Source organism: Balaenoptera physalus (genome assembly GCF_965194825.1).
Source record: "Balaenoptera physalus genome assembly, chromosome: 16".
Classification (NCBI taxonomy): Eukaryota; Metazoa; Chordata; class Mammalia; order Artiodactyla; family Balaenopteridae; genus Balaenoptera; species Balaenoptera physalus.
In genome coordinates this window covers 30,692,473-30,719,214 of record NC_138898.1, presented here as the reverse complement: position 1 = coordinate 30,719,214, position 26,742 = coordinate 30,692,473, and the positions used below count along the sequence as shown (strand labels likewise).

The following is a 26,742-nucleotide window of genomic DNA, read 5'->3' as shown; positions in this document are numbered from 1 at the left end:
TAAGACTTGAAACCATAAAAATCCCAGAAGAGAACATAGGCAGAACACTCTTTGACATAAATCATAGCAAATATTTTTTTGGATCTGTCTCTTAAGGCAAAAAAAATAAAAGCAAAAATAAACAAATGTGACCTAACCAAACTTAAAAGTTTTTGCACAGCAAAGGAAACCCTGACAAAATGAAAAGACAACCTACTGAATGGGAGAAAATATTTGGAAATGATATGACCAATAAGGGGTTAATATAAAATATATAAATAGCTCATAAATTCAATATCAAAAAACCAAACAACCCGATTAAAAAATAGAAGACCTGAATAGACACTTTCCCAAAGAAGACATACAGGCACCATACAGATGGCCAACAGGCACATGAAAAGTTGCTCAACATCACTAATCATAAGGAAAATGCAAATCAAAACCACAAGGAGGTATCATCTCACACCTGTCAGAATGGCTATCATCAAAAAGATCACAAATAACAAGTGTCAGTGAGGATGTGGAGAAAGGGGAACCCTTGTATACTGTTGGTGGGAACGTAAATTGGTGAAGCCACTGTGGAAAACAGTATGGAGGTTCCTCAAAAAAATAAAAGTAGAACTACCATATAATCTAGCAATTCCCCTCCTGAGTATACTTCCAAAGAAAACAGAAATACTGATTTGAAAAGATACATGCACCCACAACGTTCATAGCAACGTTCACAGCATCATTTATAATAGCCAAGATATAGAAGCAACCTAAGTGTCCATTAACAGATGAATGGATAATGAACATGTTTTTTATACACACACACACACACACACACACACACACACACACACACACTGGAATACTACTCAATCATAAAAAATAATGACATTCTGCCATTTGCACCAATATGAATGAACCTAAAGATTATTACGCTTAGTGAATAAGTCAGACAGAGAAAGATAAATACTCCATGTTATCACTTATATGTGGAATCTGAAAAAAGAGAACAAATGAATATATATAATGAAACAGACTCACAGATACAGAGAACAAAGTGTTGGTAACCAGTGGTGAGAAGGAAGGCAGGAGGGGCAGGACAGGGGTATGGGAGTAAGAGATACAAACTACTATGTATAAAATAAATAAGCAACAAGGATATATTGTACAGCACAGGGAAATATAACCATCATTTATTTATTTACTTACTTATTTAAAGAATGATTTTAACTGCAGGCGAATGGCTTGGATGGGGGTGTGGGAGGGGGTTGGGGCTGTGATTTTAGAGGTCAAGGGTAGAAGAAGCAGACTACAGGGGAGAGATGGCAGCTAAGGTTAGATGAGAGACGTGGTAGAGTAAATGAAACAAAGTGGAAGAATGAGACTCCAGATGTAGGACCAGCAGAACTTGCCCGTGAATTATACATAGAGAGGTGAGGACTGCCTAGGATGACTCTTGAGTTTCTGGCTTGAGAAACTGGCTGAATAATGAATTCCTTTACTGAGATGGAGATCAAAGGACCAACTGGTTGGAAAGAGGGCAAGCTCCATTTTGGACATTTTAGGTTTGATAAGACCTTGAGGCATCCAAGTAGACATTTCAAGTAGGCAATTGAATAACTGGGTGTGAAGCTTGGCAAGGAGGACAAGAATTAGAGATATTAACCTGGGAAAGACAGGGATTACTTAATTTTTGGGAATAATAAGCTCACAGTGAAAAAGAAAAAAGCCCAGGGTTTAGCAGGAGGAATCTTAAGGTGTAGAGACTGGAAAGGAGACTAGCCATTATTTTGTAATAACTTTAAAGGTAGTACAATCTATTATAAATATTGAATCACTATGTTGTACACCTGAACCTAATATAATACTGTAAATCAACTATACTTCAATAAAAATGAATGAATGAATGAATGAAATGGGGGCTAGAGAAGGGGTGGCAGGGATGGCCCCACCCTTGGGGTAGCTCTCAAGCAGTGAGCAGGTCTTCATCAGGAGTCCAGGGGGTTGGGGCACATCAGGCAAAGTCTGGAGGAGGAAAGGCCACAGTGTTGCAAGCCTGTCACCGCTCCCCTCCCACCCCTAGCCAGTACCTTGCCCTCAGGGAGCACCAGTCAATGTCTGCTGAGCTGGGCAGGAGACCAGGAGACACTGCTCCAGAGCGTCAGGTTAATGGGTCATTCTGCCCTCAACATGGACAAGGCCAAGTTAGGGGCTGAACTCACAGGAATCCCTAGATGAGGGCAAATCAAGCCATTTGCTTATGAAATGAAGACAATAAATCCTGACCTGGCCATGCTTAATGTCCTCCCTCATGAGAACACCACGGACCCAGACCTTCCGAAAGCTGAGTTGGAGTGGAGGCCTGCAGAATCATCTCAACTGAAAGTTGTCTAAAACATTCATATTGTCTGAGGCATCCCTCCAAAGTACTCCATGATTAATCAAAATACTTCCAAAACTATATTCCATATTTCCTTCGTGTTCAACAGTAAAAGAATGTTTATCTAAATTATGATTCAAGTATTTGATGGAGTAGTGTAAAAGATGGGTAAAACACTATACAGTAAGTTGTAAAAATGTTTATGATAGTTACATGAAAAAAGAAGAATAAAAATTAGTTATATGATCATTGCAACTAAATTGCTGATAAGGGCTGGAAAGGAAACACAACAGTGAAAATTGGTGGGTGTTGGATGGTAGAATTGTGAATAAATTTTCAAAAACTTCCTTTAGGATGTTATAATTGTTGTTTGTGCCTTATACTTAGAGTGAAAAAGAAAAAGAAATACAGTAGTGTTAGAAATACCAATTTGAGAACCACTAGCTTGAGGGAGCTAGCTGGAAGCCATGAGAGCAAGTAAGATGACAGAGGAAGAGCATATGGAGTGAAGAGGGAGAAAGCCTACATTTAGAGGCAGAGCAAGGAAAAAGATAGTAAAGGAGCAACACAGACCTGGGGGACTGGAAACACTGGCGGCAAAGAAGGTTTGGCCGGAAGCACCAATACCACTGGCAGGCTGAGGCGGCTGGGGCAGTGCGGAGATCCAGATTTTTCCCAGGAAGGAATGGTGACCTCAGGTAAGATGGGTTAGGAATACAGTGGCGATGGGATCATCTCTCCAAATCCTCACGACGACACGAGGCAGGCACTACAGGTATACCCCATTTTATTGTGCCTCACAGATACTGTGTTGTTGTTGTTGTTGTTTTTTAACAAATTGAAGGTTTATGGCAACCCCGCATTGTCAGATAATAGTTAGCATTTTTAGCAATAAAGCATTTTTAAATTAAGGATGTACCTTGTCTTTTTAGACATAATGCTATTGCACCTTAACAGGCTACAGTATAATGTAGACATAACTTATATGCACTGGGAAACCAAAAAATTCATGTGACTCGCTTTATTGTGATATTTGCTTTATTGACGTTTTGTGGAACTGAACCTGCAATATCTCCGAGGTCTGCCTGAATGCAATATCGCTTTTATAACCAAGTTCTCTACGAAAGGGAAGGAGCCTTCACACATCTAAAACATAAACCTCATTTGTCAATGACCCTCATCTACTCACCCGATTGCCCAGGAGGAGGGATTCCACCGAGGCCTCGAGGGAGCCTCACAAACACAGAGAGGACAGCAGCTTTGTTGCCAAAACACGGCTCCAGGGCAATGGGCTTGGGAACAGTCTGGTGGAATAAAACAAAGAATTACCTAAAGCAGTGTTTCTGAAGAAACACCTTCACAGCCTTTAGATGTGATTTTTAAAGATGCCCCTATTTCTATTGCTATGAAACAAATCACAAACTTCGGTGCTTAAAACAGCACCTATTTATTATCTCAATTCTGTAGGTCAGAAGTACAGGCAAGAGCTCTGTAGGGCTCTCTGCTTAGGGATATAGGTCCTATTCGTGTCTTCTATCAGTTCTGGAAAAATTCTCAGCTCTATCTCACAGAGGTCTCAAGGGTCTCAGCTCTTGTCTTCAGAAGGTGGAAGTCAAGTTATCAGTTGGGTTCCACTCTTACCAGGAGGCACTGGGGAAGAACCTGCTTCAAAACTCATTCAAGTTGGCAGAATCCAGTTCCTTCCAGCTCTAGGTCTAAGGTCCCCATTTCCTTGCTAGCAATCAGCCAGGGGCCACTCTTCTCCTGGAGGCCACTCACATTTCCCCCTACCTGGTCCCTCCAGCTTGAAACCAGTGATGGTGCTCAAGTACTTCTCATGCTTCCTCTTCTGCCACCAGCCAGAGAAAGCTCTCCTTTTATCTTAATATCAACTACCCTCAGACTTTAATTACTTCTGCAAAATCTCTTCATAGCAGAACCTGGAGTAGTGTTTGATTGAATATCCATGAGACAGGAATCTTGGGAGCCATCTTTAGGATTTTGCCATCAATTTCTTCAAATTGGTTGAAGAAAATCATTTCCAGAACCACTGTGTCTACAGCACAGGGGATGAATAGATGAGTGAAATGGCAGAAGTGGGGAAACCAGTTATGAGGCAACTGCAAAAACCTAGGTGGGAGAGGATAATGGCCTAGATCAAGGTGACAGGTAACAGTGGTGGAGGTGGTGCACAGTGGTCAGGAAATATTTTTGAAGATAAAGTCAAAACGAGTTGCTGATGGACTGGCTATCCAATGAGGATGAGAGCAAGGACGAGTCAAGGACGATTCTGGCCTGAGCAACTAGGATGATGAGTTGGGGAAGTTATGCCAGAGGAGCAGGTGTGGGGAACAGTATCTAGAACTCAGTTTTGAACATGTTAAATTTGTTAAGATGCTTATTAAGACATCCAAGTGGGAACACTGAGCAAGCAATTTGATACATGAGTTGGATACTCACAGGAGAGGTTTGAGGGGAGAGGTTTAAACATCATGGTGTTTAAATCCATGATGGATAAGATCATTGCTATGGTCTGAATATTTGTGTACTCCCAAAATTCATATGCTAAATTTTTTTTTTTGGGCTGCACTGGGTCTTCGTTGCTGTGCATGGGCTTTCTCTAGTTGTGACGAACCGGGGCTATTCTTCATTGTGGTGCGTGGGCTTCTCATTACGGTGGCTTCTCTTGTTGCGGAGAATGGGCTCTAGGCGCGCGGGCTTCAGTAGTTGCAGCACGTGGGCTCAGTAGTTGCAGCATGCAGGCCCGAGAGCAGGCAGGCTGCAGTAGTTGCGGTACGTGGGCTCCACAGTTGTGGTGCATGGGCTTAGCTGCTCCGCGGCATGTGGGATCTTCCCGGGCCAGGGATCGAGCCCGTGTCCCCTGCACTGGCAGGTGGATTCTTAACCACTGAGCCACCAGGGAAGTCCCATATGTTAAATTATAATACCCAATGTGATAATATTTGGAAGTAGGGCCTTTGAGAGATGATTAGGTCATGAGGGCACAGCCCTCATGAATGGCATTAGTGCCCTTAGAAAAGAGACCCTGAGAGCTCCCTCACCCCTCCTACCACGTAAAATTACAGCTAGAGGGAATTCCCTGGCAGTCCAGTGGTTAGGACTCTGCACTTTCACTGTCAAGGGCCCAGGTTCAATCCCTGATCGGGAAACTAAGATCCCATGGTGCAAGCTGCATGGTGTGGCCAAAAAAAAAAGATTACAGCTAGAAGTCACTATCTATGAACCAGAAAGCAAGCCTTCCCCAGACACCTAATCTGCCAGCACCTTGATCTTGGATTTCCCAGCCTCCAGAACTGTGAGAAATTAATTTCCATTATTTATAAGCCACCCAGTCTCTGATACTTTTTATAGCAGCCTGAACAGACTAAGACAATCACCAATGGTGTAGTGTAAAAGATGTAAGAAGAGGCGCAAAGACTGAGCCTGAGATGGCCACGAGTGTTAAAAGATGTTGGAAGATGAAGAGGGTTGAACGAAGAATACAGAGCACAGAACAGCCAGAAGGTGAGTGTGTGGTGTCCTGACAGGAAAGTCAAGACAGCATTTTAAGGAGCAGCCAGCTGTGCCGTATGCTGCTGACGTGTGACATGGGGTGTCACGTAGGCTTGTCTATTCTTCTCAATCCCACAAATTATCACTATTTTATCAGGGCAACGTTTGCTTAGATTTAGGCACATGTTTACCAACTGATTTATTCACTATTCCCTCTTATTCCACCCTCCTGGGGTAATTTCCCTCCTCTCTAGCACATCCTTTAGACATTTCTTTTATACACGTCTGTTGGTGGCAAGTGCTCGGTTTTTCCCATAATCTGAGGATATCTTTATTTTATCCTTGTTCTTGGAAGGTAGTTACTGGGTACACTATCCTAGGTTGGCAGTTCTTCTCTTTCAATACTTTGAAGACATTCTTCTTCTCTCTTGTAGCTCCTGAGAAGTCAGTCAGCTGTCACTCTGCCATTCTTTTGTAAGTGATCTGTTTTTTTTCCCCAGTTATTTTTTAATGTGGTAAAATGCACATAACAAAATTTACTATCTTAACCATTTTTAGGTATACAGTTCAATGGTATTAAGTACATTTATATTGTTGTGCAACCATCACCACCATCCGTCTCCAGAACTCCTTCATCTTGGAAAACTGAAACTCTATACCCATTAAACGGCAACTCCCCATTCCTTCCTCTCCCAAGACCCTGGCAACTACCATTCTATTTTCTGTCTCTATGAACTTGACTACTCAAGGTACCTTATATAAGTGAAATCATACAGTGTTTGTCTTTTTGTGACTGGCTTTCACTTAGCATAATGTCTTCAAGGTTCACCTATGTTCATCTATGTACATACATACATTGGTCAGACTTTCTTTCCTTTTTAAGGCTGAGTAATATTCCATTGTATATATATACCACATTCTGTTTAACCATTCCTACCTCAATGGACACGTAGGTTGGTTCCAACTTCTAACTACTGTGAATAAAGCTGCTATGCACATGGTGTGCGAATATATCTTCAAGACCCTGCTTTCAATTCTTTTGGGTATATACCCAGAAATAGAATTGCTAGATCATATAATAATTCTATTTTTATTTTTTTGAGGAAGAGAAATACTGTTTTCCACAGCAGCTGCATCATTTTCATTCCCACTAACAGTACACAAGGGTTCCAATTTCTCCACGTTGTAGTGATCTTTTTTTTGTTCTGGCTAATTTTAAGACATTCTCTTTGTCTTTGGAGTTCTACAGTTTCACTATGATAAACCCAACTGTAGTTTTCTTTCTCTCCTGCCTTCCCTCTGCTTTCTTTCCTTACTCCTGCTTACAATATGTTTTGCTAGAATCTGTATAATCATGTCTTCCATCAGTTTTGGAAAATTCTCAGCTCTTTGAATATTGCCTCTCCTCCATTCATTTGTTCTGGGACTGTGATAATATATATGTTAAGTCTTCTTATTCTATCCTCCATATTCTCATTATCTGTCATATTTTCCATCTCCTTGTCTCTCTGTTCTGCAGCCTGTGTAGTTTCTTCAGAGTCATCTTCCAGCTCAAAAGCTCTCTCCTTACTTGTGTCTGATGTGCTGTTTAACATGTAAACTGAATTATTTAAAAAATTTCAACTACTGTATTTTCCATTTCTAACAGTTCCATTTGGTTCTTTTTCAGGTGTGATTGGCCATTCTTGACTCTCATGGCTTCCTCATCTTTATGATTCTTTCGTTTCTTTAAACATTTCATACAGACCTATATTATATTCATTAGATGTCAATTCTGTTGTTTCTGCTGACTCTTATTCATGGCTTTTCTCTTTTGTCCTTGGTGATCACGGATTCCTTGGTCTTGATCTATGGGAGTCCTACATGGCTGAATTGGGTGTTTTCCCTCAGACAGGCTCTACATCTACTTCAACTGTGAGATGTGGTGTGTTACCAGTCTAGAACCACTTTAGATCACGCATGGCTCTGGTTTTGGTTCATGGTTTGTTCTTTTTTGGAGGAGGGAAAGGAGAGCGGTCCCTGGAAATCTCACATACTTCCTGTAAGCTCAGTAATGCTTTAATAAGTAGGTTAGGACATATAGGTTTTATATATATATATATATATAATATAATATATATATACACATACATACACATATGTATATATGTGTGTGTATACATATCTCCATGAACATATAGCTGTTTCCCAAGAGTATCTGAAATATTTCATCATTTTGTTAAAAGAGAAAGTCTCATCATTTTCTTCATCATGGTGGGGGGGGTCAGAATTATTTATTTTGACTACAGAATTCGTAGTCAATCATGATTTTTCCCCTTTTAAAAAATCCCCCAAAGTACTCACAAGGAGCAATGGTTCAATTTAGCTATTTTCAAGTTTTTAAGTATTACGCTACAGAAAACTTACAAGAATATCAGACAAGTTATTTACATTTTAAAATTCCCTGAATATGAGACTGCTTAACAACATGAATCAAAGATTAGAAAATGAAAGCAAAAGAATACCTGACACTTTCAGTGTGTGGACTTACTGTTAAGAAGAAAGAGAGAGGATAACATAAGAGGCAACAGAATGAGGCTCTTGCTCTCTCTGGTTCCCCAGACTTAGAAGCATGAGTTTTGATAAGTTAAGTTACAGGGACTTTTGAAATATAATCTCACCTTTATACTCCCCCCAATAAGATCAGGAGGCTCTTCATCTGTTTCCAAGGCAACATTTACAGAGGCAAAGGGACGACTGGCCATCTGCTGCATCTCTCGAAGAAGTTGCTGATAAGTAATATAGCAATCATTAATGCAAAGAGTACTGAGGGGATTTTATTAGAGAATACTACATATTAAAAATACCTCATCCTCCCTGATTCAAACAAATCAAGTCCAAAATGATATTTTTGAGACAGCTGGGGAAAAGTGGACATGGACCAGGTATTAACATTTTAATTTTGTTGGCTGTGATGACAGTATTGTTATATTAAAGAAAAAGTCCTTATCTGTTAGAGATACATACTAATGTACTGATGGATATAATGCTATGATACCTGCTTGTTAAACACATAAAATAAATTATCCTATCTCCTCATACTTTTATTACTAGATTAAAGCCAGGCTTTCTTTTTTCCTGCTGAAACTTGAACCAAGTATTTACACAGCAACAAAAACTATCCTTTGTTACACAGTAGATAGGAACTGAAAGAGCTCTTTATTCAGAGAGGTGGTATAAGCTAAACACAAAAAACCATGAAGTTTTGCAGAGCAGAGGGACAACTAGGGGCTCTGGATTTAGGGAGGCTTGGATATGAATACCTGCTTCAACACTCTCCAGCTGTGTGACTTTAAAAAAGGTGTTTAAAGTCTCTGGGCTTCAGCTCCCTCCTCTCTGAAATGGGTTTTTAATCCCATAAAAGTATCAGTAGGATTAAATGAGATGCTTTAACTAGCACAGTGCCTAGCACATGGCGTGTGGTCAATCATATATCATTAGGGGTATCAGAAATCTGTGCATGTCACTGAAGCTCTGAGGTCATGCTGTGGAAGACAATGAGGCCCTACTTCAACCACTCCCTTGGAACTATTGTGGGAGACAGAATCTTGGGCTAGATAGATCATGGCTCTGTTTTAGAAGGGCATTTTTATATTAAACATTGTGTTAACATGTCAATAATCACATTCCTACATCTCACAAAGCTATTGGTCCATTTACTCAACAAATACATATAACAACAACCCTCCTCTGGGTTCTCTGCTATTCTAAGTGTGGAGTCACAGTGAGACAGAGTGCCTACCTGCTTCCAGTTCCCAGTCTAGTTCCTTTATGACAAGTGCAGGAGATAATGTGAGTAAAGGCACTTAAAACAGGGCCTGGTATGTAGCAACGACTTAAGCAGTATTAGCTGCTATTATTTTTGTTGTTATAAAAAATATCAAATCACTTTTCTACAGTTCTGAGAGGGCTAAATCATGAATGATATTTTAGAAAAGATAAAATATATTTTGAATGGTCAGGTTCACAGTAACAGAGAAATTTTAAGTCACAAAGGTAAAAGCTTAGTTTATTGGTTGATCAACTGTGTAATAAGCATACTTTTTTGGGGGAAAACCTCTTCTCTACCAGGTGTTCATCTTATTTTCTTTCATGTACACTGAAAATATTTTCCAGTTGGTTGTTTGTCTTCTATGTTATTCATTTGTTTATTTTTTATATACTTAAGTAGTAATTTTATGCAGGTAAATCTATACGATGTTTTAATCATCTTATATGAAAATAATGATTTTGTTCCCTTTCCAAAAGTAACAAAACTTCTTATTTCTCTTTCTCTTAGTTCAGAGTCTAGAATACCCAGAACAAAAGTAAGTGACTATGGGGACTACATTGTGATTAGAAACATGGTCTGTGAAAACAGAAGTTCTAAGTTTAAAGCCCAGTTTGGTGTCTTTATTGTAACTGTGTGGTGATGGGTAAGTTACTTTGCTTCTCTGAGCCTCAGTTCCTCTATTTGTGAAACAGGACTAGTGTCACTAACTATTTTATAGGGTTGTTGTGAGGATTAAATTAGTTAATCTATATAAAACCTCTTACAACAGTGCTTACAATTTAGAAATGCTCAAATGTCAGTTCTTTTTTTTTTTTTTTTTTTTTTTTTACTTGCTAGTTTACAGGTTTATTAGAAAAGGTACAAATCAGGAAGAGTTAGATGGAAGAGATGCATCGTGCAAGGTATGGGGAATGGCTGTGGAGCTTCCCTGCTCTCTTTGGGCTTCCACTCTCCCAGAACCTCTATGTGTTCATCAACACAGAAGCTCTCCAAATCCTGCCTTTTGGGGTTTTTTTGGAGGCTTCACTATGTAGGCAAGATTGATTAAATAAATCTCTGGCCATTGCTGACTGATTCAACATCCAGCTCCTCTGCCCTCCTGGGAGGTACAGAGGAGGACTGAAAGTTCCAGCCTTCTAATCCCAGTTGGTTCCCTTGGCAACGAGCCCCCATCCTCTGAGGCTTTCCAAAAATCCCCTCGTTAACATAAACTCAGATGTATCCCTCATTAACATAAACTCAGATGTAGTTGGAAGGGGCTTGTTATAAATAACAAAAAACACCGTTATCATTCTTAACACTTAAGAAATTCCAGGGTTTTGGGGACTATGTGCCAGGAACAGTGGACAAAGACTAAATAATATATATTCCATATTATAAATCAAAATATTGCATATACATTTATACATTCTTCTGCAACTCTTTTTTTGCTCAACGTATTTGTGAGATTCAGTCATACTGATGCGTGTAGCTGTGTTTCATTCTTTTTTTTACTGCTATATAGCATTTCTTGATATGAATACACCACAATTTTTCCATTTTCCTACCAATGGACATTTTAATTATTTCCAGGATTTGGGTTTCTTGTTTGCTTGTTTTTGACTCTTTTTTTTTTTTATTTTGTTTTTGTTTTTGTTTTGGCCTTTTTAAAATCAGGCTCCTATGAATATTTGTGTGTGTATTCTGATGTTCTTATGCAACGGATATACTGCACAGCATAATATGTCAAGTGTCATAGAGTATGTGTTCAAATGTCAGTTCTTAATATGACTAACTTGTCTGGATTTTATTGGGTACCTCTATATTTTTTCATCATGGGTGATGTTGGTTATTTGGTTATTCTTCAAAGTGTTGAGGAGGTGTTATTTTTGAGTTTACTAAGAGTTTTGTTTTTAAACTAGGAATGAGTGTTAATATCAATAAATGACTAAATGATTACTTGGCCACTACTGAAAATTTAGGTTTTATTTTTTTACCCACTGATATAACATATCCTAGTAGGTTTTCTGGTATGAAATGATCCCTTTTCTACACTGGTAAACTAGACTGCTGCACGTACAGTCATTATACAACTGGTCTTTACTTTTTGGTGCTACCTTTCTCAGGTTTTGGTTTCAAGGTTTCTAAGCATAAAATGTAGCAGGATTCTTTTAAGCTTCCCATCTTTTCCTTTACCCTGGAACCGTTTATATATTTTGGAAATAATTAATTCTCATAAGCATCCAATAAGGAATAGACTATTATTATCTCCATAAGCTCATCTCAAATTGAAACTCCTTGGGTCTAATACACTTTGTGGAGAGAGTAATATTTTGACAAGTTTTTGATTCCTTCCTTGGTACTAGTTTATATGGCTTCTCACTTTTTTATTACACATTTGGATAACATATTTTTTCAGAATACTGTGCTATTTGTGGAGATTTTAAAATATCTTAGTAATAGAGCTATTAAAAAGAAAAATAACCTCTAAATATGTTATCCACTGAATTTTTAAAATCATAATAAAGAGGATGTAACACTACCTCTATGATAACATCACCTTTACATGGGTCAGAAAAGGTGTCACGGCCCCCAGGAAGAGGCTCATATCCTGAAGCCTATCTTAACCCCATTACAGACACTAATGTTCTATGAACAGTGCTGCACGTTTGTGAATTTTGATTTTAGATATTTCTGTTCTCTTCTAAATCTTGTCTATAGATCAAGTTTTATATAGAAAACCAAAGAGCACAAAGTCTAGATCTTAGTGCACTTCTATTTAGCAACAATGCAATAGACATGATGACTAAAAGGCAGAGTGAAAGTTGCAATAAACAGTTTTTGTGTTGTAATTTTTCATCAAGTTTATTTATTTGATTTGCCAATTATAAATATTTGCTGGACTTATTAATATTACTTTTGGAATGGAGCTCTGGAAATAAATCAACACTCATTAATAAATAAAACTCAAGCAAATACTTAATTAGACACACATTTATCATTCCTTGAATAATGAGAAATTTTTGAGATTTTACTCTCATCCTCATGAAAGGCTCCTGTAAAGGCTGTGCTACTAAGCCTTCAGATCTCCAGCCTGAGTTAAGGAACCAGCTTCTGGTAGGAAGGATAAAGTTGACACCTGTAAGTCAATATGATTCTTAGTTTCCTTTTAGAAAGTTAAAACCATGTGGTACAGAATGAACTATAGCTTATATAGCGCTGATTGAAGTCTACTGACCATACATTACTCTCTCTATAGATATGTCCATCAATTATCACTAAATAGCAAAAATGACTTGCTTAAGGGAAATACAAAGGAAAAAGCTCTTACAGGGATTCATTAATCTTTAACCACTGAGGCTTACCTCTCTACGTCTGGAAGCCCAACAACTTTGTTTGATCTTCCAAACCACAGCAGCCACCAGGAGCAAAGAGAGGAAACAACTGTGAGAAAGGAAAGTACTGAGTTATTATCCCAACCCCCAGAATCAGCACACTGTCATCCACACCCCATGTCAGGCAGGGAAACAATCCCCCAAATACCAACTCCAAGCTCCTTTCTGATGAGTCATCACAACCATGTCCTGGTTCATAGGAAACAAAGTGTGAGAAGACTTTGATAAGCTGGGCTTCCCGACCCAACCACTAGACAATACTGTCTCCACAAGGTACTCTGAGAGGAGAGCCTTGATTTCCTGCCGGCCTTTATCAGAATGGTCCATCATGGCTTATCCCAAATAATAAAAACAATCCTATGATAATTATGACAAGTAACAAGCATGCTATTTAATCAAATTAGCAAAAATCTACTGGTAAAGTCTAAAAAAATGAGAAAAGTTAACAAAGTAACAACCAGCTTTTCATAAGGAACAATAAATTTATATGTAGTAATATATACTCAAAGTAAATACTTATTTTTTAAATAAAATAAAACAACTAAATTCAAGCCAAAAACTTTCTGAAAAGTATTAGGAGAGACGAAGTCCCAGTGGTCTTATAACTGCAAATGATTTCAATGTTCTCTCAACATTCAATGCCTCTTAAACCAGGCACCGAATGGTTTGAAAAGCTACTGTGACAGCAAAGAGAATGACTGACTTCTGATTAAAAGGACTAATGAGCCTAACAAATAAACCTCTTAGTAACCGCTAAGTAATTTTAAAACTGGCATTTTCACTCATTAACTTGTAAAAGGGTCTTGTTACAGAGTACTGTTCCAGAGTGTTACAAGCAGACACAAGGCTCTCTGCCCCTGTAGTTGGGTACTCTCTTGCTGAGCTCTGTGTTTGCAGTATGGGGTTGGCTTTACGAGAGGCAGCTTCAACGCACAGATCGCTGAAGACAGGCCTCCACAGCTGGCTGGTGACAGGCCCTCTAAGGTGCTAGGAGGACTGAGCTTCTGCCCTTTCAGAAACAGAAATTAAGCCTCCCTCAGCCCATTACTTCCCTAAGAGGCACAGAGTGCAGACCTCTCCAATGGGTCCCCTGACAGAAGAGAAGCTCCCCAGGTTCTCAGTGGAGAGTCTTCAGTTCCTATCTTGCTGGGCCTCCCGTCTGTCCTGACACTGATGATCCTTCCTCCTTTCTGACAGTTTCTATTTTTCTTTTTATCAGTACTTTATTGAGGCAGGTCCTGTTCTAGGCTCATGGAATACATCAATGAACAGAACAAAAGACCACTTTTCCCATGGAGTTTACATTTCAGCAGATGGAGGCAAACAGTAAACAAAATAAGTGAGCAAATTATAGAGCATGTCAGAAGGGAGTAAATACTACACAGATAAAAAGATGATAAGGGTAAAGAGGTTCAGGAGTGACAGTGGCACTCTAAAGCAGAATGGTCAGAGTGGGTGGGCCTTAATTCTTGAGAAGGCGACATCTGAGCTAAGACATAGAGGATGTGTGGGAGGAGGCTTGTGAAGGTCTGCAGAAACGTGCCTGGGCAACCAGGGTCAGCCAGTGCAAAGCCTGAGACAAGGATGTGCCTGGGATTTCTTGAGGAACCTCAGGAGGCCAGTGTGGCTAGAGTGGGGGCGGTGGGGGGAAGTTAGGCCAGGGATAAGAACATAGAGGTAAGAAGAGGGCAGATCACGAGGGCCCTACAGGCATTATAATGGTGTTGGATTTTACTGAGTGAGATGAGCCAGTGCAGGTTTTTGAGCAGAGAAGTGTCATGATTTAATTTATGCTGAGGAGACCATTAAAGTAGCAATGCAGAAATAGAAAGAACAGGAGTCTAGGTGAGAAATGAGGGCGGCTCAAACCAGGATGGTGGTAGCAGGGGTGTGAAAAGCACTTTGGAATCTGGACATGACTTGAAGGTCAAGGCAATAGGATTTCCTGATGGGCTGGATGTAGGGTATAAAAGAGAGAAGTCAGGGTCTGAGGAACTTGCCATCAAACCTGGACAGGGAAGGCTCTGGGGGGAGCAGGTGCGAGACAGCAGAGAGTTTAGTTTTAGACATGTTGAGTTCTAAGACATCTACCTGAAAGCTATGGGGAGATGTCGTGAGCAGATACATAAGCCTGGGGGCTGGTTGCCAGGTCTGGGCTGGAGACAGCATTTGAGAGTCATCAGCATATACATGGTATTTGAAGTAATGAATCTGGATGAGGTCATCAAGGGGATGAATACAAATAGAGAAGAGTATCTTAGGGGCACCCCAACACTGAGAAGTTGGGGAGAATAGGAAGAAGCAGTAAGGGAGTCTGAGAAGAGTAACCTTCTTAGTCTTTCATGGTTTCTATGCATAATCCTGCTTCCCGCCCCCCCCCATCAGCTTGCTTTCTGGTACTTTTATTCTAATAGATAAACACATGGTGGCAGCAAATCCACATGGAAGAACATGAAACAGATGAGTTGGTCAGGATGCTGCTGATGCAGCTGAATACAGGGCTGGCCTCAGAGGCAAGGAGTCTGGTGTCACTCAGAGGCCTCTCTTGGACTATCCTCAACACAGAAACAGTGAAACAGTGCAGCTCAGAAGGTCTGTGCCCCTTATCCCTGAGGGGCTTCTGTCTTCAATGCAGACCTGTTAGAAACACCAACAACCCAGTTCCTTCCACCTGTTCCAGTTTTTCTGAGAGACACAAACAGCATACCGACATACAATGGTAACACAACAATGAAGAATTTACTAGTTATTTCAAAAAAGGTGGCACTTCCTGATACCCCTCCCTTCTTTTTTTTCCTACCACTAATCTGGGTACAGGTGGGGCTGTGACTCAGTGTTCATCTTACTGCAGTTCCTCTTATCAATTGTTTTCTATAGTTTTAAATACAAATGTAATTTTTAAAAAAATCATGGAAATTTTCAAACATACACAAAAGAAGAGAGACTGATCCAGTGAATCTCTATATGTTCATTACTCAGCCTTGCAATTCTTAACATTTTCCTATGGCATTCAAAGATCATTCTTAAAGAAGTGTATTTCTCTCTTTCAACACAGGGACACTGGCCCCAAGCTAAGGGTCTTTCACTTCTTTTCAGCTCTGTACCTAGGAAAAAACAAGAATCCTTTGTCCTTTTTTGTCCTAAACCTGCCCCTGCTTATCAGAGGCTTACACTTTCCTGAGACTATGCTCAGAAATCCATGTCTTGACTCTAGGTCTTTCTTTCCATCTTTTGTATCAATATATATCTTTGAAAACTCACAATATTTTCTGAGAGCTCTGTGTTTGGGGATGTTTTTCACCAGCTTAACTGTAATTGTGTAAGTAGAATGATACTTTTGAGAGTGTACTGAACTTTCCTTTTCCTGCCCTTACAAGTCTAGCCTTTCTAAAACTACATATTCGGGACTGCCCTGGTGGCCCCGTGGTTAAGAATCCGCCTTCCAATGCGGGGGACGTGGGTCCAATCCCTGGTCGGGGAACTAAGATCCCACATGTCGCGAGGCAACTAAGCCCACGCACTGCAACAACTGAGCCCACGCCACAACTAGAGAGCCTGCACACCACAACTAAGACCCGTCTAAGCCAAAAATAAAAATAAATAAATAAATAAAATAAAAACAAAAAAACTACATATTCATTTCTTGGCCTGGCCTTGACCTCCCAACCAATCTAAACACAGAGACACTGCTGCTTCTTCCCAAGTTCCTGTGATGTGCACTTCACCATTCTGGTTTGAATTAGATCCAGAGTGGTAGGACCCCATATCATTTCCATCTTCTGGAAAATGAAATGATCAACAAGACATGGATGTGTCAAAATGTCTGCTGTCAATCTGGCAAGGACCTTAGCAGAAGTTCAGATAATTAAAAGTTTTACAAAAACATACCTTGCCAATATCAGAAATTCCAATTACAGTCCCTCCTATTGGTCAGTGCCTCCTATTGGACATCCCCTGCTTCTCCTTTTTATTCTCACCCAAAAGTTATCCTCTAAGGCACCTCTAACTCCAGTCACACAGATTTTCACAGAGTGTTAGTCTGTCTCTCCCTCTTCTACTAATAATCATTATCCTGACCACACTACCACATCACTTCCAGATACAAAGCTCTTTCACATGCATCACCTCATTTGATTTTCAGAGAAAGCAAGCAAATGGGTCTTATTATTTCCCTCTTTATACACACAAGGCTCCTACTGGAGTCTGGGAGAGCATCTCATTAAGACACAAAGAGGGCTTAATGGGTTTATCAGGATCTAGAGTTTACTATTCACTGGGCCCAAGGATTTATCAGGATCTAGAGTTTACTCTTCACTGTGCCCAAGTCTGGGAGTCCTTTTCTAACTTATCTCACACTGATATTTTCTCATTTGAATCACTGAGCTACCCGCTTCTACCCCCACCTCAACTCTAATTCTCTCTTCTGTATTCTATGAGCTATTCTTCAGTGCTTAGGATTATCTGTATACCTTTCCTTCTCTCCTTATGTTTCATGTATATCCTTTTGGACCTGGTTAACTTGCTCTGGGAAAATATTTTCTTCCTCATGCTCATGAAAAGGACTCCATTCTCAGCTAAAAGCTCATCATTTCTACTTCCTAAACAAAATCCAGAAAAACCAAAGTTCTGCATTCTTTTTTTTTTTTAATATTTAGCAAAAGTCCTTTATTTTATTGTCTTTGAACTCAATGGAAGCTTAATGGAAATTAAATTAAGTTTAATTTTTTAAAGTTAATTTTTATTGGAGTATAGTTGCTTTACAATGTTGTGTTAGCTTCTACTGTACAGCAAAGTGAATCAGCTATGCGTATACATATATCCCCTCTTTTTTGTATTTCCTTCCCATTTAGGTCACCACAGAGCACTGAGTAGAGTTCCCTGAGCTATACAGTAGGTTCTCATTAGATACCAAAGTTCTGCATTCTTTTCCAAAGGTTCCCACATTCAAAAAAAGGGAGAAGTGATGAGAACACCATCTGTCCTTGTTTTCTACACAAGATTCTGTGGTCCCTGATCGATTCTGATGGTGTCATTCAGTCTTCCACCAATCAGCTGAGGTGACTAATCCTCACTGGGTTGGTACTTGGCAGCTGAGTCACCTCACTCTGTACACATGGTCCAAGAACATAACATACCTGCTAATTGGAGCTACTGAGTTAGCACACGACCTCTGCATTCCTATCAGCAGCACCACGAGCTTTTTTCCCCTCAGAGAGGTTGGTGTCTATGGTCCCTCATGGCTCTGCACTTCTCCTGAAGGTCTGCTTTACTTTCCACATATATTGGAGCATGACTCTGTGCTAGATGCTGAAAGTGTGTGTGTATACAGGGGTAAACAAAAGAGACACTGTATCTGCTCTCCTGAAGCTTAGAGTCTAACTGTGGACACATAGTACGCAAGTACAGAACTGTGATAAGTACCGTGATGAAAAATAATACAGTTCCATGGGAGGGTAGAACAAAGGGAGAGAATTTAGTTTGGGGGTTCACTGATGGAATCTTGGAGGAAGTGACACTGTGCCGAAATTTGACGGATGAGTGTGGTATAGTAAGAAATATACATATGGTCTTTGTCCCGAATTCCTGGCACAGGGCTCCTAAAACCCTTGAAATCTCCTATGTGATAGGAGCATCCTCTCCCCTCTTTTTTACACAAATGTTCATAATGGCTTTATTTGTAATAGTCAAAAACTGGAAACAACCCAAATGTCTATCAGGAGGTGAGCAGATAAACAAATTGTGGTTTATCTTTACAGAGAATATTACTCAGCCTTAAAAAGGAAGAAACTATCTTTTAATTTTGATTTAAAAAATCTTTAAAATGTATCTTTACCAGTTTTCTACACAAAGTAATTTATATAATACAGAAGGGTATAAAAAAATGACAGTGGTTTTGAGTCTGAATTAACTATTTTTTATAACATGTTTATGGAGATGTAATTCAGGAGTGTCTTTTCTCCCCTCATGGGAGGGAAGGACCTAAATAGCTTCTGGACGGGGCTGGCCACCAGAAAAAATCATCATGTGATTAAAGGGTTAGACCATTCAGCCCCCCAGCGCACCTCCCCTCCACAGGAGGGTAGAGGGACTGGAGATTGAATTCAATCACCAATGACCAGTGATTTCACCAATCATGCCTACTCAATGAAACCTTGAAAAAATATGGAATGACGAGGTTTGGGGGGCTTTCAGGGTTGGTGAACACATCGAAGTGCTGGGAGCGTGTCATGCCCAGAAACAGCATGGAAGCTCTGTGCTCTCCCTCTTGCCCAATGCATCTCTGGGTTGTTGAACAACCACTGGGTTGTTCCTGAGTTGTATTCTTTATAATAAACCTGCAATTTTAAATATAGTGTTTTCCTGAGTTCTGTGAGGCAACAGCAAACTGTTGAATCTGAGAGGGGTCACAGGAACAACCCAAACTTGTATTTGGCCAGGCAGAAGTATGGGTAGCCTTGGGACCCATTTGTGGTTGACGTCTGAAGTAGGAGCAGTCTTGTTGGACTGAGCCCTTAACCTGTGGGGTGTGCACTGATTCCACGTGGTTAGTGTCAGAACTGAATTGTAGGACAGTCAGTTGATGTCAGAGAATTGGTTTTTGTTTGGAAAAACAAAGCAATGGGTAAAAGTATACAGGTAAAGGGTAAGGAGAAGAGCGTTCCAGAAAGAAGGAAAAGTATGTGCAAATGCCATGAGGTGGGAAGGAGCTTGGTGCTTTCTAAGAAACAGAAGGAGGCTCATGTAATGGGAATGCAGAAGAGAGTAGCGTAAGGTGAAGGTGGCGAGGTGAACAGAGGCCAGTTCATGCAGGACCCTGGTTTTTATTTTAGATACAATGCAGAGCCACTAGATATGAGATAAGTGGTTAGATACAAACTAATTCATGATTTTAAAGGTCTCCTCTGGACTTTTTGTGGGTTGTAAAGGAGCCAAAATCAACTGAAATAGTCCTGGCGAGATTGTGATGGTTAGGGCTCGGGTGGGGAGTAGAGGTAGGGCAGGTTGATAACTGTAACTGCTGGGATGTGGTGACGGAATGCCTGTTGGGTGTGAAAGGGAAAGAAGTGACTTGGAACCAGCAGCATGATTTGCCAATTAGTGATGTGGGGAAGACTGGTGAGGAAGGATCAGAAAGTTCATTTCTGGGCATGTTATGCTGCAGATGGGGATGGCAGACTTCAATCAGAGAATACAGAGTAAGGAGATGGCCAGGGTCAAGCTCTGGAAGAATAGCAACAATGAGAAGTTGAATAGAAAAGATAGTTCAGCAAGGAAGGCCAAGAAAGAGCAGCTTCAGGGCAGTATGGACTCACAAAAGGCAAGAAGAGTCTCACTGATGGGGTGATCAGTTGACTGATACTGTTGCAAAGCCAAAATTATAAGAACTAAAGACTAACTTTTGGATTTAGCAATAGAGATGTGCTAGCTTCCCTCAACAAAAAATAATTAGATGGGGTGTTGGGATGGAAGCCAGATTAGAGACAGCTAAAAAGTAAAAAAGGGGCTCCATTTTTAGGGTAGTAAAAATACTCTGATATTATGACAATGGATATGACATTATACATTTGTCCAAACCCCACAGATGTACAACACCAAGTGCGAACCCTAAGGTAAACTATGAACTTTGGATGATTATGATGTATCAGTGCAGGTTCATCTTTAGTAAAAAATGTGTAATTCTGGCAAGTGATGTTGATAATGGGGGAGGCTATGCATGTGTGGAGGCAGGGGGTATATGGGAAATCTCTGTACCTTCCTCTCAATTTTGCTGTAAACCTAAAATTGCTTTAAACAAATAAAGTCTCTAAAAATTAAAAGAAAGGAAGGAAGAAAGGAGGGAAGGAGGGAAGGAGGGAGGAGGAGAGAGAGAGAGAAAGAGAGAGTGAGTGTATGAGAGAGGGAAAGGAAAGGGGGGGAGAGAGAGAAGGAAGGAAGGGAGGGAAGGAGGGAGGGACGGAGGGACGGAGGGAGGAAGGGAGGAAGGAAGGAAGAAGTCAGTCAGTCAGTCAGTCTAGAGTATATGGATACAAGGAGGGAGGGGGTTCTGGAGAACTGCCAGAGTGCTGGGGGGGAGCTGCATTCAGAGCGGCCACACCAGATGGCTTCTTCCCTCCTCCCTGCTTGTGCTGAGCAATGGAAGAGAGCAACTAAGGCAGTGAGCTCTGGTCCTGGGGCCAGAGAGGCCAGGCAGGATGGATACTCTCTCATACAGAAGACCAACTAACAATATACCTAACCCAGCAGCACACTCTGCCTCCATACTCCATACTCACTGGAGGCTGTGACAGACAGAAATGGCAACCATACACAGGTAAACACAGAATCTTCAACATAACCAAAAATCAGACATTTTGAGGAAAACCAGCATTGTGAAAGAGAGGTACCAAACAACAACAACAACAAACAGCATCTGAGGAGACAATTATTAATAGCATAAAATAAGACTTCAAAATAAAATAATAATATTTATTAATCTCACAAAGGAATATGAAAGTAAACTGCATTCATAAAATTGAAAAAGGCTACAAGGAACATATATTAGAAATAAAATGCAAATGTTAAAATAAAAAAACCTAATCAGATGACTCAACAAAAAAAATGGACCCAACACTAGACTAAATTAATGAGCTGAGGAGCTCATCTAGAATGTAGTGCAAAGGAAAATGAAAAAGAAATGAGAGTTCAGTTAAGAAATATGGAGGACAGATCCAAAGCTGTACTCATTCATCTACTAGAGAAGTCCAGAATGCAAGCAAATAGAATTAAAGGTGAGGAAACAAAGAAATAGAAGACAATGTTGCAAAACTCAAGACTCCAGTCTTCAGACTTTATAAAAGGTCCTTCCCAAGTATCAAATTATTTCTCAGATCTTTTCTGAGAGAATGACTCTAGGATATAGTTCTGCATAACAACAACATCCAACAAAGGACAAGACATGGGACACATTCAATGGTGCAAGAAAAAACCAGTAGAACTTAAAAAAACTGTTCCTATATTATGTAAAATAATTACAGTCTAGAATTTAAATTCCAGATAACCTCTACCCAGGTGGTGGTCACTGGCTGGTGGGGGGGGAATAATTACAGGGCTCTCTCAGAGCCCTAAAGCCACCTGCTCTTGCAGGAACAGGAATCATGAAGCTGTCAGCTGAAGCCATGCTCACATCCTCTCAGTAGTTAATGATCTTCTTTTCCATCTGACCTCCTATGCTTTAGCTTGCATATGGATGGATGTAATACTGCCCCAGCCCCTGAATCCACACAACTTTCAGCTAACTCAGGGGTTTTTAATGCCAGCTGAACATAAGAATCACTGGAAAGCCTTTAAAATACCATGATGATCAGGTCCCATACCAGACTAATTAAATCAGCATCTCTGGGGGCAGGGCCCAGGCTGCTGCTTCTTTTTTAAGCTCCTCAGGTGAATTCTAAAGTATAGTTAGTGCTGAGAGTCATACGAGAACTGTTTCAGGCTCTCAGAACCCAATTTAAAACTTGTAGGAGAGGCCTCTAATTAGCCCTGTTCATCTTCGCATGTCAAATTACAGGTTCATTTGTATATAGGCTGCCCTTAAGTGCTAGACTGTTAAATAACTGCATTAAAGCGTGATTACGTGGTATAATAAAAACATGGGTAGGGTGGAGTCCAAGAAGACGTGGACTATGGGGTGAATGTGCCAGAAGAAGACTTCATAGAGCAGACAGGCTGGGTTCTGAAAGAGTAAGAATATGACAGGTCAGTGGGATCAGCTAAGTACCCCTGAGGCAAATGCAGAGGAGAACTATTTAAGTGTGTCACCCTCCCAAGCCCCACTGCTCACATGGCCAAAAAGGAAGGGGATGACAACTATCTTGGAGGGACTTATAATTTGGTGGAAGTCACAGTGCAAAGATTCAAGAAATATTGAATTTGCAAGAATATAGGAGGATTCATTGGTTCCACTCTGGAGGAACTGTGGAAGATGGTTGGTGTCAGTGAGTGAGCATAATAAAAAAATGTTGGGAGGGGTGGGAAAAGATTTTGAGATTTTAATTTTTCTGTGGTTAACATTAGAGAGGGCAATTTCCTTTTGAAATCTATATTTCTGTGGAAAGAAGATACCTCCTTGTGAATGGGAGAAAGTGTAATCACATTTCCAGCATTCCATATTGCTGGCATTGCATCATTTAGGACAGAGCTCCAATGAGCTAAGATGGGCATACTCTGAAAAATAAAACAGAGAGTGAATTCCTGGCCTAGTGGATGGTGTGGCTTTGGAGTTGAGGTAATTAATATCCTGCTTTCATTCATTGACAAGTTTCTGAAGCCTATCTATATGGAAATATAGTAAAGCTATAATTCAAATAGATTCAAGATAGATAAAGGAACACCTAAAAATAAAAAAAAAATAACAATAGATAAAATGCTCATGAAGAAAATAAAGGAAAAAACTGACACATCTGCTTGGTGAAAAATACCATAAATAGGGTTAAAAGATGGTCCTAAACTTCATTAAGAAAAAGGTGAACATCCCAATAGAAATATGAGCAAAGGATACAAACAGATAATTCAAAACAAGAACTATAAGGTATAAGAGATTAGTAAATATCATTTATAAACAAATACAAATTAAAACAAGGTACCAATGACACCTCCCTGATTGGCAAAATTAAAAATAATGAAAAATAGTTAATGGTAGTAAGAGAAATAGGCAGAAATAGTAAGAGAAATTACATTCCTGCTGTAGAAGTGTAAATTCATGCAACTGTTCTGAGGGGCTATTTGGTAGTGTTTTTGCATTTTGATATAGCAATTTTAGGATAAAAATTATCCCAGAGGTATCACAGAAAAATGCAAAGACATTGGCAATACAAATTAAGGACCATCTGGGCTTCCCTGGTGGCACAGTGGTTAAGAATCCGCCTGCCAATGCAGGAGACACGGGTTCGAGCCCTGGTCCGGGAAGATCCCACATGCCTTAAATCTGTGGTTTTTTCAATATTGAGCTGCACGAGCTGTTTGTATATTGTGGAGATTAATCCTTTGTCAGTTGCTTTGCTTCCAAATATTTTCTCCCATTCTGAGGGTTGTCTTTTAGTCTTGTTTATGGTTTCCTTTGCTGTGCAAAAGCTTTTAAGTTTCATTAGGTCCCATTTGTTTATTTGTTTTTATTTCCATTTCTCTAGGAGATGGGTCAAAAAGGACACTGGGTACTGGTAATACCCTAGGGGGAAAAAAACTCTTGTCCTGGGTAGTGGTTACATGAGCATGTTCAATTTGTGATAATTCACTGAGCTAGACATTAATGATTTCTAAGTGTTTCTGTAATTTTATATTATACTTCAATATATTTTTTTTAAAGAGAGAAGACAGATCCCATACAAGGAGTGGTTATTATAATGGCACTAACCTTCTGAATATTAATACTAGAAACAAGAAGAAACAGCAAAATGCCTTCTCAATACTTTTTTTTTTGGCCATGGTGCACAGCATGTGGAACTTCCCCAAACAGGGATTGAACCCATGCCCCCTGAACTGGAAGCGTGGAATCTGTTTTTTTTACAAGCTCATTCTTTTTTTTAAAGGTGTAGGCTTATTTATTTATCTATTTTTGGTTGTGTTGGGTCTTCGTTTCTGTGCAAGGGCTTTCTCTAGTTGCGGCAAGTGGGGGCCACTCTTCATCGCGGTGCGCGGGCCTCTCACTATCGCGGCCTCACTTCTTGCGGAGCACAGGCTCCAGACGCGCAGGCTCAGTAATTGTGGCTCACAGGCCCAGTTGCTCCGCGCCATGTGGGATCTTCCCAAACCAGGGCTTGAACCCATGTCCCCTGCATTGGCAGGCAGATTCTCAACCACTGAGCCACCAGGGAAGCCCAGAAGTGTGGAATCTTAACCACTGGACCATCAGGGAAGTCTGCGCCTTCTAAATTTTAATGGAAGATGTTTCTAACCTAGAATTCTGTATTCGAATTTTCAATCAAATGTGAGGGTAAAATTAAAACATTTTCAGACAGGGAAGGTCATAGAAAAGTTACCTCCACACGTACCTTGTCTTAGAAACTTCCTGGAGAATGTGCCCCAATATAAGGAGGGAATAAACAGGGAGACAAAGACATGGGATCGAGGAGACAGAGACTTTAATATAAGAGGAAGGCAAAAGAAATTCCCAAGATGACAGTTGTGCAGCAGGCCTCAAAAACAACTAGTGCACTTGGAAGCAGCAGGCTAGGGTTCTAGGGCAGAAATCTCCAAGAAAAACTAAAACCAGGAGAGTACTTGCTTGTGTTTGACCCTACTGAGAGATTGTTCAATTCTGTCAGAGTATAGGGGTAAATCAGGGGTAGCTACATAGAAAACCAAACAATTAAAAACCCCAAATATGGCAAATATTACATTTAGGATAAGCAAAGAGTGATTCCCCCACCCAAAAAATGGGGAAGTATAATTATAGTTCAACTCAGCTGCAAACAGGTTTTTTATGATTATAACAACATAAATAGGGACTCCTGATTTAGCCAAACATTGTGATGTAACTATATTACACGAGTGGGAGGAAGGGGAATTTCTATGTGTTTATAGTGTGTGGGGGGGTCCTGGCGGAGGTAACATAAGATAATAAATCTTTCTACAGTAGGACATCAAAAGATAACTGAATTGAAAAATCAAGAAAGAGTGTAAGCCACTGACACAGATGCCTCTAAAGGTTGAACATACTCAAAATCCATTAGGCAGAGCAAAACGTTAGGAAATTATGTTAATTAGGGTAAAACCTAGTGGGATTTGTCAGAAGATTGGGCAAAGAGTGGGTAAATTGAATAAGTTTACCCTATCTGTTCCAGCCATAAAAGAAAGTTATATTGTACCTAACTGTATAATTCCTTGTCTAATGTTGAAAATACTTTATAGTAATAATGACTATGATATTAAGTGGTGAAATAGAAAGGAATGCAATGCTTTAGATTAAAAAAAAATCAGCATTGGATTTTGAAATATATTGAATATCCATTTTTGCATTTATCTAAATTAAATAATTTTTCTCCTTTGGAAAAAAAAAAGTGTAAGCATGGAGAAGTAAAAAACAATTAAAATAATTTAAATGGGGACAGTGAAGATGGGAAGGTGTGGGGCAGGATGCTGTCGCTTTCTCTTTGCACTGTGGCACTTTTTCAATTATGTGTAATAATATTTTCTTAAAAATAAAATTAAACTGAAAAAAAACGTATAAAAACAAAAGAATCTCAGGGCCTAACACATCACTTTTAGCTTTAAAACTCTAGATAATCACCTGAAACATCTCGTGAACAAGAAGAAGCATATATGTAGCACACACCAGTAATCATTATTAATTACATGTTATTTCAACCCCAAATCCTCCCCATATGAAGAACTAAATTACCTACATTTAGTATAGGGTACATGGAAAGCTGCCGCAAAAAGCCAGAACATACAAACCAAATGTCTTCATTTTATCAGATTAGATTGAATTTACAGTATTGTAACCGACATGTAACTTTTCAGGAATACATATAAAGTTAGTTTGATCTGTTGTGCAAACATAGGATTATTCATTTATCTTTTATGGGCTGATAATTAATGAAATTAAGTGCCTGAATCAAAAGAACAGATACAGTTTGTATAACTGAAATTACCTGAAGAAGGTCACGAAGAACTGTACCAGGTCCATAAAATTGCTGTGCTGGGAGAAGGCAATCTGT

General features: G+C 39.8%; 1 protein-coding gene across 7 annotated transcripts in view; it reads right to left on the bottom strand.

The window, feature by feature from the left end:
- Positions 1–26,742, bottom strand: part of ATRN (attractin) — a 162,104-nt gene that overhangs the window by 6,725 nt on the left and 128,637 nt on the right. For 4 of the 7 annotated variants that reach the window (XM_082428896.1, XM_082428899.1, XM_082428898.1 and 1 more), the window contains 4 exons: positions 26,677–26,738; positions 13,019–13,097; positions 8,524–8,631; positions 3,540–3,654 (listed from right to left, as the gene is read on the bottom strand). In XM_082428896.1, the coding sequence (XP_082285022.1) occupies positions 3,540–3,654; positions 8,524–8,631; positions 13,019–13,097; positions 26,677–26,738 (364 nt within the window). The other 3 variants (XM_082428903.1, XM_082428897.1, XM_082428901.1) reach the window with 3 other exon arrangements.